Source organism: Medicago sativa, chromosome 5 (assembly GCF_051527215.1).
Source record: "Medicago sativa cultivar Bolivia chromosome 5, Bolivia_mono, whole genome shotgun sequence".
Taxonomy (NCBI): Eukaryota; Viridiplantae; Streptophyta; class Magnoliopsida; order Fabales; family Fabaceae; genus Medicago; species Medicago sativa.
Genome location: NC_140753.1, coordinates 40,392,459 through 40,409,985, shown reverse-complemented (window position 1 = coordinate 40,409,985; position 17,527 = coordinate 40,392,459). Strand labels below are relative to the sequence as shown.

Genomic DNA, 17,527 nt, shown 5'->3' with positions numbered 1-17,527 from the left:
AGACGAAAGGTCACAAGGTGTGACCTTTCGTCTCCAAGGATGATAACTCGATTTGAACATTATTTTAGTCAGGTTACTTGAATATATAACCAATGAACAAGTAGCTTGACTAAATTATTGTTTAAATAGAGTTTTTATCTTGGAAGACGAAAGGTCACAAGGTGTGACCTTTCGTCTTCCAGGATGAAAACTCGATTTAAACATTATTTTAGTCAGGTTACTTGAATATATAACCAATGAACAAGTAACATGACTAAAATATTGTTTAAATAGAGTTTTTATCCTGGAAGACGAAAGGTCACAAGGTGTGAGCTTTCGTCTTCTAGGATGATAACTCGATTTAAACATTATTTTAGTCAGGTTACTTGAATATATAACCAATGAACAAGTAACCTGACTAAAATATTGTTTAAATAGAGTTTTTATCCTGGAAGACGAAAGGTCACAAAGTGTGACCTTTCGTCTTCCAGGATGATAACTCGATTTGAACATTATTTTAGTCAGGTTACTTCAATATATAACCAATGAACAAGTAACCTGACTAAAATATTGTTTAAATATAGTTTTTATCCTGGAAGACGAAAGGTCACAAGGTGTAACCTTTTGTCTTCCAGGATGATAACTCGATTTGAACATTACTTTAGTCAGGTTACTTGAATATATAACCAATGAACAAGTAACCTGACTAAAATATTGTTTAAATAGAGTTTTTATCCTGGAAGACGAAAGGTTACAAGGTGTGACCTTTCGTCTCCAAGGACGATAACTCGATTTGAACATTATTTTAGTCAGGTTACTTGAATATATAACCAATGAACAAGTAGCTTGACTAAATTATTGTTTAAATAGAGTTTTTATCTTGGAAGACGAAAGGTCACAATGTGTGACCTTTCGTCTTCCAGGATGAAAACTCGATTTGAACATTATTTTAGTCAGGTCACTTGAATATATAACTAATGAACAAGTAACTTGACTAAAATATTGTTTAAATAGATTTTTTATCTTGGAAGACGAAAGGTCACAAGGTGTGACCTTTCGTCTTCCAGGATGAAAACTCGATTTAAACATTATTTTAGTCAGGTTACTTGAATATATAACCAATGAACAAGTAACATGACTAAAATATTGTTTAAATAGAGTTTTTATCCTGGAAGACGAAAGGTCACAAGGTGTGACCTTTCGTCTTCTAGGATGATAACTCGATTTAAACATTATTTTAGTCAGGTTACTTGAATATATAACCAATGAACAAGTAACCTGACTAAAATATTGTGTAAATAGAGTTTTTATCCTGGAAGACGAAAGGTCACAAAGTGTGACCTTTCGTCTTCCAGGATGATAACTCGATCTGAACATTATTTTAGTCAGGTTACTTCAATATATAACCAATGAACAAGTAACCTGACTAAAATATTGTTTAAATATAGTTTTTATCCAGGAAGACGAAAGGTCACAAGGTGTATCCTTTTGGCTTCCAGGATGATAACTCGATTTGAACATTACTTTAGTCAGGTTACTTGAATATATAACCAATGAACAAGTAACCTGACTAAAATATTGTTTAAATAGAATTTTTATCCTGGAAGACGAATGGTCACAAGGTGTGACCTTTCGTCTCTAAGGATGATAACTCGATTTGAACATTATTTTAGTCAGGTTACTTGAATATATAACCAATGAACAAGTAGCTTGACTAAATTATTGTTTAAATAGAGTTTTTATCTTGGAAGACGAAAGGTCACAAGGTGTGACCTTTCGTCTTCCAGGATGAAAACTCGATTTAAACATTATTTTAGTCAGGTTACTTGAATATATAACCAATGAACAAGTAACATGACTAAAATATTGTTTAAATAGAGTTTTTATCCTGGAAGACGAAAGGTCACAAGGTGTGAGCTTTCGTCTTCTAGGATGATAACTCGATTTAAACATTATTTTAGTCAGGTTACTTGAATATATAACCAATGAACAAGTAACCTGACTAAAATATTGTTTAAATAGAGTTTTTATCCTGGAAGACGAAAGGTCACAAAGTGTGACCTTTCGTCTTCCAGGATGATAACTCGATTTGAACATTATTTTAGTCAGGTTACTTCAATATATAACCAATGAACAAGTAACCTGACTAAAATATTGTTTAAATATAGTTTTTATCCTGGAAGACGAAAGGTCACAAGGTGTAACCTTTTGTCTTCCAGGATGATAACTCGATTTGAACATTACTTTAGTCAGGTTACTTGAATATATAACCAATGAACAAGTAACCTGACTAAAATATTGTTTAAATAGAGTTTTTATCCTGGAAGACGAAAGGTGACAAGGTGTGACCTTTCGTCTCCAAGGATGATAACTCGATTTGAACATTATTTTAGTCAGGTTACTTGAATATATAACCAATGAACAAGTAGCTTGACTAAATTATTGTTTAAATAGAGTTTTTATCTTGGAAGACGAAAGGTCACAAGGTGTGACCTTTCGTCTTCCAGGATGAAAACTCGATTTAAACATTATTTTAGTCAGGTTACTTGAATATATAACCAATGAACAAGTAACATGACTAAAATATTGTTTAAATAGAGTTTTTATCCTGGAAGACGAAAGGTCACAAGGTGTGAGCTTTCGTCTTCTAGGATGATAACTCGATTTAAACATTATTTTAGTCAGGTTACTTGAATATATAACCAATGAACAAGTAACCTGACTAAAATATTGTTTAAATAGAGTTTTTATCCTGGAAGACGAAAGGTCACAAAGTGTGACCTTTCGTCTTCCAGGATGATAACTCGATTTGAACATTAGTTTAGTCAGGTTACTTCAATATATAACCAATGAACAAGTAACCTGACTAAAATATTGTTTAAATATAGTTTTTATCCTGGAAGACGAAAGGTCACAAGGTGTAACCTTTTGTCTTCCAGGATGATAACTCGATTTGAACATTACTTTAGTCAGGTTACTTGAATATATAACCAATGAACAAGTAACCTGACTAAAATATTGTTTAAATAGAGTTTTTATCCTGGAAGACGAAAGGTTACAAGGTGTGACCTTTCGTCTCCAAGGATGATAACTCGATTTGAACATTATTTTAGTCAGGTTACTTGAATATATAACCAATGAACAAGTAGCTTGACTAAATTATTGTTTAAATAGAGTTTTTATCTTGGAAGACGAAAGGTCACAATGTGTGACCTTTCGTCTTCCAGGATGAAAACTCGATTTGAACATTATTTTAGTCAGGTCACTTGAATATATAACTAATGAACAAGTAACTTGACTAAAATATTGTTTAAATAGATTTTTTATCTTGGAAGACGAAAGGTCACAAGGTGTGACCTTTCGTCTTCCAGGATGAAAACTCGATTTAAACATTATTTTAGTCAGGTTACTTGAATATATAACCAATGAACAAGTAACATGACTAAAATATTGTTTAAATAGAGTTTTTATCCTGGAAGACGAAAGGTTACAAGGTGTGACCTTTCGTCTCCAAGGATGATAACTCGATTTGAACATTATTTTAGTCAGGTTACTTGAATATATAACCAATGAACAAGTAGCTTGACTAAATTATTGTTTAAATAGAGTTTTTATCTTGGAAGACGAAAGGTCACAATGTGTGACCTTTCGTCTTCCAGGATGAAAACTCGATTTGAACATTATTTTAGTCAGGTCACTTGAATATATAACTAATGAACAAGTAACTTGACTAAAATATTGTTTAAATAGATTTTTTATCTTGGAAGACGAAAGGTCACAAGGTGTGACCTTTCGTCTTCCAGGATGAAAACTCGATTTAAACATTATTTTAGTCAGGTTACTTGAATATATAACCAATGAACAAGTAACATGACTAAAATATTGTTTAAATAGAGTTTTTATCCTGGAAGACGAAAGGTCACAGGGTGTGACCTTTCGTCTTCTAGGATGATAACTCGATTTAAACATTATTTTAGTCAGGTTACTTGAATATATAACCAATGAACAAGTAACCTGACTAAAATATTGTGTAAATAGAGTTTTTATCCTGGAAGACGAAAGGTCACAAAGTGTGACCTTTCGTCTTCCAGGATGATAACTCGATTTGAACATTATTTTAGTCAGGTTACTTCAATATATAACCAATGAACAAGTAACCTGACTAAAATATTGTTTAAATAGAGTTTTTATCCTGGAAGACGAAAGGTCACAAGGTGTGAGCTTTCGTCTTCTAGGATGATAACTCGATTTAAACATTATTTTAGTCAGGTTACTTGAATATATAACCAATGAACAAGTAACCTGACTAAAATATTGTTTAAATAGAGTTTTTATCCTGGAAGACGAAAGGTGACAAGGTGTGACCTTTCGTCTCCAAGGATGATAACTCGATTTGAACATTATTTTAGTCAGGTTACTTGAATATATAACCAATGAACAAGTAGCTTGACTAAATTATTGTTTAAATAGAGTTTTTATCTTGGAAGACGAAAGGTCACAAGGTGTGACCTTTCGTCTTCCAGGATGAAAACTCGATTTAAACATTATTTTAGTCAGGTTACTTGAATATATAACCAATGAACAAGTAACATGACTAAAATATTGTTTAAATAGAGTTTTTATCCTGGAAGACGAAAGGTCACAAGGTGTGAGCTTTCGTCTTCTAGGATGATAACTCGATTTAAACATTATTTTAGTCAGGTTACTTGAATATATAACCAATGAACAAGTAACCTGACTAAAATATTGTTTAAATATAGTTTTTATCCTGGAAGACGAAAGGTCACAAGGTGTAACCTTTTGTCTTCCAGGATGATAACTCGATTTGAACATTACTTTAGTCAGGTTACTTGAATATATAACCAATGAACAAGTAACCTGACTAAAATATTGTTTAAATAGAGTTTTTATCCTGGAAGACGAAAGGTTACAAGGTGTGACCTTTCGTCTCCAAGGATGATAACTCGATTTGAACATTATTTTAGTCAGGTTACTTGAATATATAACCAATGAACAAGTAGCTTGACTAAATTATTGTTTAAATAGAGTTTTTATCTTGGAAGACGAAAGGTCACAATGTGTGACCTTTCGTCTTCCAGGATGAAAACTCGATTTGAACATTATTTTAGTCAGGTCACTTGAATATATAACTAATGAACAAGTAACTTGACTAAAATATTGTTTAAATAGATTTTTTATCTTGGAAGACGAAAGGTCACAAGGTGTGACCTTTCGTCTTCCAGGATGAAAACTCGATTTAAACATTATTTTAGTCAGGTTACTTGAATATATAACCAATGAACAAGTAACATGACTAAAATATTGTTTAAATAGAGTTTTTATCCTGGAAGACGAAAGGTTACAAGGTGTGACCTTTCGTCTCCAAGGATGATAACTCGATTTGAACATTATTTTAGTCAGGTTACTTGAATATATAACCAATGAACAAGTAGCTTGACTAAATTATTGTTTAAATAGAGTTTTTATCTTGGAAGACGAAAGGTCACAATGTGTGACCTTTCGTCTTCCAGGATGAAAACTCGATTTGAACATTATTTTAGTCAGGTCACTTGAATATATAACTAATGAACAAGTAACTTGACTAAAATATTGTTTAAATAGATTTTTTATCTTGGAAGACGAAAGGTCACAAGGTGTGACCTTTCGTCTTCCAGGATGAAAACTCGATTTAAACATTATTTTAGTCAGGTTACTTGAATATATAACCAATGAACAAGTAACATGACTAAAATATTGTTTAAATAGAGTTTTTATCCTGGAAGACGAAAGGTCACAAGGTGTGACCTTTCGTCTTCTAGGATGATAACTCGATTTAAACATTATTTTAGTCAGGTTACTTGAATATATAACCAATGAACAAGTAACCTGACTAAAATATTGTGTAAATAGAGTTTTTATCCTGGAAGACGAAAGGTCACAAAGTGTGACCTTTCGTCTTCCAGGATGATAACTCGATTTGAACATTATTTTAGTCAGGTTACTTCAATATATAACCAATGAACAAGTAACCTGACTAAAATATTGTTTAAATATAGTTTTTATCCAGGAAGACGAAAGGTCACAAGGTGTATCCTTTTGGCTTCCAGGATGATAACTCGATTTGAACATTACTTTAGTCAGGTTACTTGAATATATAACCAATGAACAAGTAACCTGACTAAAATATTGTTTAAATAGAATTTTTATCCTGGAAGACGAATGGTCACAAGGTGTGACCTTTCGTCTCTAAGGATGATAACTCGATTTGAACATTATTTTAGTCAGGTTACTTGAATATATAACCAATGAACAAGTAGCTTGACTAAATTATTGTTTAAATAGAGTTTTTATCTTGGAAGACGAAAGGTCACAAGGTGTGACCTTTCGTCTTCCAGGATGAAAACTCGATTTAAACATTATTTTAGTCAGGTTACTTGAATATATAACCAATGAACAAGTAACATGACTAAAATATTGTTTAAATAGAGTTTTTATCCTGGAAGACGAAAGGTCACAAGGTGTGAGCTTTCGTCTTCTAGGATGATAACTCGATTTAAACATTATTTTAGTCAGGTTACTTGAATATATAACCAATGAACAAGTAACCTGACTAAAATATTGTTTAAATAGAGTTTTTATCCTGGAAGACGAAAGGTCACAAAGTGTGACCTTTCGTCTTCCAGGATGATAACTCGATTTGAACATTATTTTAGTCAGGTTACTTCAATATATAACCAATGAACAAGTAACCTGACTAAAATATTGTTTAAATATAGTTTTTATCCTGGAAGACGAAAGGTCACAAGGTGTAACCTTTTGTCTTCCAGGATGATAACTCGATTTGAACATTACTTTAGTCAGGTTACTTGAATATATAACCAATGAACAAGTAACCTGACTAAAATATTGTTTAAATAGAGTTTTTATCCTGGAAGACGAAAGGTGACAAGGTGTGACCTTTCGTCTCCAAGGATGATAACTCGATTTGAACATTATTTTAGTCAGGTTACTTGAATATATAACCAATGAACAAGTAGCTTGACTAAATTATTGTTTAAATAGAGTTTTTATCTTGGAAGACGAAAGGTCACAAGGTGTGAGCTTTCGTCTTCCAGGATGAAAACTCGATTTAAACATTATTTTAGTCAGGTTACTTGAATATATAACCAATGAACAAGTAACATGACTAAAATATTGTTTAAATAGAGTTTTTATCCTGGAAGACGAAAGGTCACAAAGTGTGACCTTTCGTCTTCCAGGATGATAACTCGATTTGAACATTAGTTTAGTCAGGTTACTTCAATATATAACCAATGAACAAGTAACCTGACTAAAATATTGTTTAAATATAGTTTTTATCCTGGAAGACGAAAGGTCACAAGGTGTAACCTTTCGTCTTCCAGGATGATAACTCGATTTGAACATTACTTTAGTCAGGTTACTTGAATATATAACCAATGAACAAGTAACCTGACTAAAATATTGTTTAAATATAGTTTTTATCCTGGAAGACGAAAGGTCACAAGGTGTAACCTTTTGTCTTCCAGGATGATAACTCGATTTGAACATTACTTTAGTCAGGTTACTTGAATATATAACCAATGAACAAGTAACCTGACTAAAATATTGTTTAAATAGAGTTTTTATCCTGGAAGACGAAAGGTTACAAGGTGTGACCTTTCGTCTCCAAGGATGATAACTCGATTTGAACATTATTTTAGTCAGGTTACTTGAATATATAACCAATGAACAAGTAGCTTGACTAAATTATTGTTTAAATAGAGTTTTTATCTTGGAAGACGAAAGGTCACAATGTGTGACCTTTCGTCTTCCAGGATGAAAACTCGATTTGAACATTATTTTAGTCAGGTCACTTGAATATATAACTAATGAACAAGTAACTTGACTAAAATATTGTTTAAATAGAGTTTTTATCTTGGAAGACGAAAGGTCACAAGGTGTGACCTTTCGTCTTCCAGGATGAAAACTCGATTTAAACATTATTTTAGTCAGGTTACTTGAATATATAACCAATGAACAAGTAGCTTGACTAAATTATTGTTTAAATAGAGTTTTTATCTTGGAAGACGAAAGGTCACAAGGTGTGACCTTTCGTCTTCCAGGATGAAAACTCGATTTAAACATTATTTTAGTCAGGTTACTTGAATATATAACCAATGAACAAGTAACATGACTAAAATATTGTTTAAATAGAGTTTTTATCCTGGAAGACGAAAGGTCACAAGGTGTGAGCTTTCGTCTTCTAGGATGATAACTCGATTTAAACATTATTTTAGTCAGGTTACTTGAATATATAACCAATGAACAAGTAACCTGACTAAAATATTGTTTAAATAGAGTTTTTATCCTGGAAGACGAAAGGTCACAAAGTGTGACCTTTCGTCTTCCAGGATGATAACTCGATTTGAACATTATTTTAGTCAGGTTACTTCAATATATAACCAATGAACAAGTAACCTGACTAAAATATTGTTTAAATATAGTTTTTATCCTGGAAGACGAAAGGTCACAAGGTGTAACCTTTTGTCTTCCAGGATGATAACTCGATTTGAACATTACTTTAGTCAGGTTACTTGAATATATAACCAATGAACAAGTAACCTGACTAAAATATTGTTTAAATAGAGTTTTTATCCTGGAAGACGAAAGGTTACAAGGTGTGACCTTTCGTCTCCAAGGATGATAACTCGATTTGAACATTATTTTAGTCAGGTTACTTGAATATATAACCAATGAACAAGTAGCTTGACTAAATTATTGTTTAAATAGAGTTTTTATCTTGGAAGACGAAAGGTCACAATGTGTGACCTTTCGTCTTCCAGGATGAAAACTCGATTTGAATATTATTTTAGTCAGGTCACTTGAATATATAACTAATGAACAAGTAACTTGACTAAAATATTGTTTAAATAGAGTTTTTATCTTGGAAGACGAAAGGTCACAAGGTGTGACCTTTCGTCTTCCAGGATGAAAACTCGATTTAAACATTATTTTAGTCAGGTTACTTGAATATATAACCAATGAACAAGTAACATGACTAAAATATTGTTTAAATAGAGTTTTTATCCTGGAAGACGAAAGGTCACAAGGTGTGACCTTTCGTCTTCTAGGATGATAACTCGATTTAAACATTATTTTAGTCAGGTTACTTGAATATATAACCAATGAACAAGTAACCTGACTAAAATATTGTGTAAATAGAGTTTTTATCCTGGAAGACGAAAGGTCACAAAGTGTGACCTTTCGTCTTCCAGGATGATAACTCGATTTGAACATTATTTTAGTCAGGTTACTTCAATATATAACCAATGAACAAGTAACCTGACTAAAATATTGTTTAAATATAGTTTTTATCCAGGAAGACGAAAGGTCACAAGGTGTATCCTTTTGGCTTCCAGGATGATAACTCGATTTGAACATTACTTTAGTCAGGTTACTTGAATATATAACCAATGAACAAGTAACCTGACTAAAATATTGTTTAAATAGAATTTTTATCCTGGAAGACGAATGGTCACAAGGTGTGACCTTTCGTCTCCAAGGATGATAACTCGATTTGAACATTATTTTAGTCCGGTTACTTGAATATATAACCAATGAACAAGTAGCTTGACTAAATTATTGTTTAAATAGAGTTTTTATCTTGGAAGACGAAAGGTCACAAGGTGTGACCTTTCGTCTTCCAGGATGAAAACTCGATTTGAACATTATTTTAGTCAGGTTACTTGAATATATAACCAATGAACAAGTAACGTGACTAAAATATTGTTTAAATAGAGTTTTTATCTTGGAAGACGAAAGGTCACAAGGTGTGACCTTTCGTCTTCCAGGATGAAAACTCGATTTAAACATTATTTTAGTCAGGTTACTTGAATATATAACCAATGAACAAGTAACATGACTAAAATATTGTTTAAATAGAGTTTTTATCCTGGAAGACGAAAGGTCACAAGGTGTGACCTTTCGTCTTCTAGGATGATAACTCGATTTAAACATTATTTTAGTCAGGTTACTTGAATATGTAACCAATGAACAAGTAACCTGACTAAAATATTGTTTAAATAGAGTTTTTATCCTGGAAGACGAAAGGGCACAAAGTGTGACCTTTCGTCTTCCAGGATGATAACTCGATTTGAACATTATTTTAGTCAGGTTACTTCAATATATAACCAATGAACAAGTAACCTGACTAAAATATTGTTTAAATATAGTTTTTATCCTGGAAGACGAAAGGTCACAAGGTGTAACCTTTTGTCTTCCAGGATGATAACTCGATTTGAACATTACTTTAGTCAGGTTACTTGAATATATAACCAATGAACAAGTAACCTGACTAAAATATTGTTTAAATAGAGTTTTTATCCTGGAAGACGAAAGGTCACAAGGTGTGACCTTTCGTCTCCAAGGATGATAACTCGATTTGAACATTATTTTAGTCAGGTTACTTGAATATATAACCAATGAACAAGTAGCTTGACTAAATTATTGTTTAAATAGAGTTTTTATCTTGGAAGACGAAAGGTCACAAGGTGTGACCTTTCGTCTTCCAGGATGAAAACTCGATTTGAACATTATTTTAGTCAGGTTACTTGAATATATAACCAATGAACAAGTAACGTGACTAAAATATTGTTTAAATAGAGTTTTTATCTTGGAAGACGAAAGGTCACAAGGTGTGACCTTTCGTCTTCCAGGATGAAAACTCGATTTAAACATTATTTTAGTCAGGTTACTTGAATATATAACCAATGAACAAGTAACATGACTAAAATATTGTTTAAATAGAGTTTTTATCCTGGAAGACGAAAGGTCACAAGGTGTGACCTTTCGTCTTCTAGGATGATAACTCGATTTAAACATTATTTTAGTCAGGTTACTTGAATATGTAACCAATGAACAAGTAACCTGACTAAAATATTGTTTAAATAGAGTTTTTATCCTGGAAGACGAAAGGGCACAAAGTGTGACCTTTCGTCTTCCAGGATGATAACTCGATTTGAACATTATTTTAGTCAGGTTACTTCAATATATAACCAATGAACAAGTAACCTGACTAAAATATTGTTTAAATATAGTTTTTATCCTGGAAGACGAAAGGTCACAAGGTGTAACCTTTTGTCTTCCAGGATGATAACTCGATTTGAACATTACTTTAGTCAGGTTACTTGAATATATAACCAATGAACAAGTAACCTGACTAAAATATTGTTTAAATAGAGTTTTTATCCTGGAAGACGAAAGGTCACAAGGTGTGACCTTTCGTCTCCAAGGATGATAACTCGAGTTGAACATTATTTTAGTCAGGTTACTTGAATATATAACCAATGAACAAGTAGCTTGACTAAATTATTGTTTAAATAGAGTTTTTATCTTGGAAGACGAAAGGTCACAAGGTGTGACCTTTCGTCTTCCAGGATGAAAACTCGATTTGAACATTATTTTAGTCAGGTTACTTGAATATATAACCAATGAACAAGTAACTTGACTAAAATATTGTTTAAATAGAGTTTTTATCTTGGAAGACGAAAGGTCACAAGGTGTGACCTTTCGTCTTCCAGGATGAAAACTCGATTTAAACATTATTTTAGTCAGGTTACTTGAATATATAACCAATGAACAAGTAACATGACTAAAATATTGTTTAAATAGAGTTTTTATCCTGGAAGACGAAAGGTCACAAGGTGTGACCTTTCGTCTTCTAGGATGATAACTCGATTTAAACATTATTTTAGTCAGGTTACTTGAATATATAACCAATGAACAAGTAACCTGACTAAAATATTGTGTAAATAGAGTTTTTATCCTGGAAGACGAAAGGTCACAAAGTGTGACCTTTCGTCTTCCAGGATGATAACTCGATTTGTGTAAGTTCAGATTGTAACCTAAGAGGGGGGTGAATTAGGTTTCTAGGAATATTGGTTAATTTTTCAGAGTTTAGCGTTCGTGATAATTTTTCCGGTAAATAATGATGAAGGTATAAATGCGGAAAAATAAAAGAGTAAGGGAAGAAGAAAAGACACAAGAGAGTTTATAGTGGTTCCCCTCTAAACCTTAGGGTCAGTCCACTCCCTTCACACCCCGCGAAGGAATTCACTATGTTAGAATCTTTGTTACAAGCAATCTCACCCCAAGACCCCCTAACAATCTTTCTAACATAAACACAAGAAAGAAACCCTCTCTCTTGATTACAACACAAACACCAAACACTTTTGGTGGACTTTGAATCTTCCCGAATCAAAGAACCTTTTACAACAATCACAAGATAGCACCCCCACTATCTTAAACAATAATTCTCACCAACAATGGCAAGAAACTTTACAACAAAGTAATTGAAGAATAACAAATGTATGGTTGTATATCTTTATCAATATCACTCTAACAAATGGACTTAGTGCTCATAAAACTTTTTAATAAATGTTAAAATGTATGCAAAGTTTTCCAAACAATTTGAATGAAAGTTTAAAAGCAAGTGATATTGAAAATGTCAATTGAGATAATGAAAGTTGTTGTGTGTAAATTGTTTTGATTCTCAATTGAATTTATAGAGGCCAAAAAGATGTTTATGAAGCAATACTATTTTTTAGAAAGAGTTACCAATGAATAGAAACATATTTGAAATGACACCTTTCAATAAAAAATAGTATGAAATGCATTTTAAAAAATATAGAAAAAAAATAGCCGTGCAAGAATGAAAACCAGCCGTTGCCACACATTGATTAATTAGGCTATTTTGAGAAACATGATTTAACAATTATAAATTATGGTTTAGCCGTTGGAAAAATGTGGCCGTTGGCATTTCAACTTAATTTTTCAAAAAAGAATGCCATTATGAAATCATGTTCACATGCAGGCTATACAATTAAAATGCAAGATTTTAAAAGCAATTAAGCATTGTAGTAAAATTTGGCAACGTAACAAAATTAATTGCCAAAGGATACAATGCACTATTAATTGTTCAGAGAAATAAAAATCAATTTAAAATAAAGTTTGGTCAACTTGGATGTATAAATGCCATAAATCTTTGTAGCTATATTATTAAAAAAATATAGACCAAATCAATTGCATGCTAAAGATATTTTTATGTTCAAAATAATAATGCAATTTTCATAATAAACTATGGCTTTTCATGTTAAAAATATTTCCATGCAAAATCACATTTCTATGAAAATAATTGTGAGTGTATGATTTATTTTCATGAGAGTTTTAGCATTGCTTCATATGGAGACTTAGAAAAAATGTTTATAATTATTTTCTGAGCATTCTAAGTTGTTCCATAAGTTAAGAATGATAAATCAAAGATAAGGACCATACTTACAGAAATATAACTATGAAGCCTAAATCACATTGTCTTCATTCTTCAACTTGAGCCTCCATATAGTTTTTCTTCTTTTGTGATGTGGGTTTGTTATCATCAAAACCCAGCCAAGTCTAAGAAGGAAATCTTCTTCACAATCTCCCCCTTTTTGATGATGACAAACCATATCCTTTTAACAATGTTTGCTCAACGAAACTCTCCCTATCTTGTATATCTCCCCCTTTGTTTTGCAATTGGATAACCTGAAATAATTTAAACACAAAACACAAACATACACTTTCTCCCCCTTTTGACATCATCAAAAAGAAGGAAAAAAAAAAAGGTAAAATCCAAAGGGTCGAAATATAGGGAAATAATAAATTTTATGTAAAAATAATGGATCTTCTTCACAATGAATATTCAATCCTTCACATTATTTTGCACATATGATATGAAATCATTAACACTAAATATAATATGTCCTTGCACTCAACAATATTATCTTTAAAGCATGCACTTGTGATATATGACAATTTATAGTCACTACTTTTATAACAAAGTAACATACTCACACGCTTTAAAATTGGAACATATTAATTTAGTTACAAAATTTTTAGCGACCAAACATACGAGTTTACTTCCTCCAATAAATCATTTTACATTTTTTCTGACTAATATAATACATAATAGTTTCTCTGAATGCATTACCTTTTAACTACCAAAATTTTAAATCTTAAAACTTTGTATGTATAAAATGGCACGTGCATTCATGAAGATGATTTCCAATTCATATAAAACTTATTTTCAAAGTCCAAAGAAACAACTATCATCTATGCACATAATTTCCAAGATAATTATATGTGTACCTTTCACCGTAGTCATGAATAAATAAGAACATGATAAAGAGTTCAAATAAATTCCAAAAGCATCATCAAAGTGTCAATCTTTCTCAAACCATCTTAATCATATCATATCATATGGTTTTGTATCTTGAAAAACCAATCTTAATTTGACAAGATTAGCATATGGTCTTCAAGTACCTACAAGACAATTAATAGTACTTTCTAGGTACCCATTTTTCTTTGGGTCCTTGTGGGTTAATATCTTTCCTTACCCAAATAAATTCACCATAAGGAACGCCAAAGTTTCTTATGTAGCAAGTATTTGGAGTATGCCCTTTTATATTGCAATAAAAACATGTTAAATTAAGAAGATGTGAACCAAAATTATTTCCTTTGGAGAAATTATTCTTAACATTTGAATTATTTTTCTTAAAAGAATTGTTAGAATAATGTCTTCTTTTAGAATTAATTCTTTGATTCACATCCTTAGAAGAATTAACAACATCCATTTCCTTGGTTTCTGACTTGTTGGAATTTGTGCTTGCATTAACAAAGACCGTTTTATTGGTGTTTGGTTTATCAAATTTAGAAAAACCAAGCCCGGATTTGTTGTTGGAATATCTTTGTTTACTAAGCACATCTTCCAAACCATTGTGACCTTTTTCAAATTTTTTTATCACTTGATTTAATTCAACAATTTTTGTTTCATTTTCTTTACATTTAGTACATGAAGAACTTTTAACCTTTTCTAATTCTTCTTGTGCATCAAAAGCTTTTCTTTCTAGAGATACATTTTCTTTCTTTTTCTTTGCACAAGTTTTAGAAAGATTAATGAATTCTTCAAACAATTCATCAAATGCATTTTGTAATTCTTCATAAGAAGGTTTAAAATTTAATTCAGAATCACTTACCTCTTGTTCATCATCAGAGTGGTGTGACACCATTAATGTTAAATTTGCATATTCGTCATCCTCTGATTCTGAAGATGAACTTATATCATTGTCATCCCATGCAATGTAGGCCCTTCTTGGCTTGAATTCTTTCTTTCCCTTAAGGCTATTCTTCTTTGCAAGGGTTGGACAGTCTGCCTTCACATGTCCCTCTTTATCACATTCAAAGCATGTGAAACTTTGACTTGATGTAGAAACATCGTTCTTCTTGTGAAATTTTCTTTTATTTCCAAATTTAAAGTTTTTATCCTTTTGGAGGAATTTTCCTAATTTCTTCACAAGAACAATGATGTTTTCATCATCATCGGTGCTATCATCTTGTTGGAGAACGCTGGATTCTGCCTTCAATGAAATATTCTTATGTTTCTTTACTCCTTCTTCATGTTGTTCTAGTCTTGCAAGTTCAATTTCATGCTCTTGTAATTTTCCGAAAAGTGCTGCCAACGACATGTTTGAAAGACTTTTCTTTTCAGATATGGCTGTTACTTTTGGTTGCCATTCCCTTGTTAGTGACCTGAGAATCTTCAAGTTTATTTCATTGTTGGACAAGGTTTTTCCAAGGGCTGCAAGATGATTGATAAGATGTGAAAATCTCTTCTGCATGTCTAGAATCTTTTCTCCTGGTTGCATTCTAAACATCTCGTACTCTTGTGAGAGGGTATTCAATCTGGAACGTTTTACTTCGTCCGTTCCTTCATGTGTTGTTTCCAAAGTGTCCCAGATTTCTTTGGCCGTTTTGCAGTTAGAAATTCTGAAAAACTCATCCATCCCAAGAGAGGATTGAAGAATGTTCTTTGCCTTTTTGTCAAATAACATTTTTTTCCGGTCACCATCATCCCATGATGTTTGTGGTTTGATACTAGTCACACCATTCACAGTTGTAGTGGGAACATAAGGACCATTTTGGACAGCATCCCAAATTTCTTCACCTTGGGCTTCTAGATACGTTGTCATCCTAATTTTCCAGAAATCATAATGATCTCCGGTGAAACATGGTGGTCGATTTGAATTAGGACCTTCTGCTAGAAATGGTTTAGCGGAAGCCATTTTCTGGATCAAAGAAGCAAGTTATCTTTACTCTTGCTCTGATACCAATTGTAAGTTCAGATTGTAACCTAAGAGGGGGGTGAATTAGGTTTCTAGGAATATTGGTTAATTTTTCAGAGTTTAGCGTTCGTGATAATTTTTCCGGTAAATAATGATGAAGGTATAAATGCGGAAAAATAAAAGAGTAAGGGAAGAAGAAAAGACACAAGAGAGTTTATAGTGGTTCCCCTCTAAACCTTAGGGTCAGTCCACTCCCTTCACACCCCGCGAAGGAATTCACTATGTTAGAATCTTTGTTACAAGCAATCTCACCCCAAGACCCCCTAACAATCTTTCTAACATAAACACAAGAAAGAAACCCTCTCTCTTGATTACAACACAAACACCAAACACTTTTGGTGGACTTTGAATCTTCCCGAATCAAAGAACCTTTTACAACAATCACAAGATAGCACCCCCACTATCTTAAACAATAATTCTCACCAACAATGGCAAGAAACTTTACAACAAAGTAATTGAAGAATAACAAATGTATGGTTGTATATCTTTATCAATATCACTCTAACAAATGGACTTAGTGCTCAGAAAACTTTTTAATAAATGTTAAAATGTATGCAAAGTTTTCCAAACAATTTGAATGAAAGTTTAAAAGCAAGTGATATTGAAAATGTCAATTGAGATAATGAAAGTTGTTGTGTGTAAATTGTTTTGATTCTCAATTGAATTTATAGAGGCCAAAAAGATGTTTATGAAGCAATACTATTTTTTAGAAAGAGTTACCAATGAATAGAAACATATTTGAAATGACACCTTTTCATAAAAAATAGTATGAAATGCATTTTAAAAAATATAGAAAAAAAATAGCCGTGCAAGAATGAAAACCAGCCGTTGCCACACATTGATTAATTAGGCTATTTTGAGAAACATGATTTAACAATTATAAATTATGGTTTAGCCGTTGGAAAAATGTGGCCGTTGGCATTTCAACTTAATTTTTCAAAAAAGAATGCCATTATGAAATCATGTTCACATGCAGGCTATACAATTAAAATGCAAGATTTTAAAAGCAATTAAGCATTGTAGTAAAATTTGGCAACGTAACAAAATTAATTGCCAAAGGATACAATGCACTATTAATTGTTCAGAGAAATAAAAATCAATTTAAAATAAAGTTTGGTCAACTTGGATGTATAAATGCCATAAATCTTTGTAGCTATATTATTAAAAAAATATAGACCAAATCAATTGCATGCTAAAGATATTTTTATGTTCAAAATAATAATGCAATTTTCATAATAAACTATGGCTTTTCATGTTAAAAATATTTCCATGCAAAATCACATTTCTATGAAAATAATTGTGAGTGTATGATTTATTTTCATGAGAGTTTTAGC

The 17,527-nt window shown here is 31.9% G+C and overlaps 1 protein-coding gene across 1 annotated transcript; it reads right to left on the bottom strand.

Annotated features, from left to right (window-relative positions):
- Positions 1 to 12,840: 12,840 nt before the first annotated feature.
- LOC146922111 (uncharacterized) lies at positions 12,841 to 16,751 on the bottom strand. Its single transcript, XM_085711462.1, has 3 exons — positions 15,048 to 16,751; positions 13,479 to 13,557; positions 12,841 to 12,851 (listed from the first exon to the last, which is right to left on the bottom strand). The coding sequence occupies exons 1-3, from the start codon at positions 16,131 to 16,133 to the stop codon at positions 12,841 to 12,843; spliced, it is 1,176 nt and encodes a 391-aa protein (XP_085567588.1). The 5' UTR covers positions 16,134 to 16,751.
- Positions 16,752 to 17,527: the final 776 nt, after the last annotated feature.

Bases quoted from the DNA above. Each gene is read 5' to 3' on its own strand.
- LOC146922111 (XM_085711462.1), bottom strand. From the start codon at position 16,133: ATGGCTTCCGCTAAACCATTTCTAGCAGAAGGTCCTAATTCAAATCGA. The intron at 13,558-15,047 runs GTAAGTGATTCT...AAATTATTTCAG, and splicing joins ACTCTGATGATGAACAAGAG to GTTATCCAATTGCAAAACAA.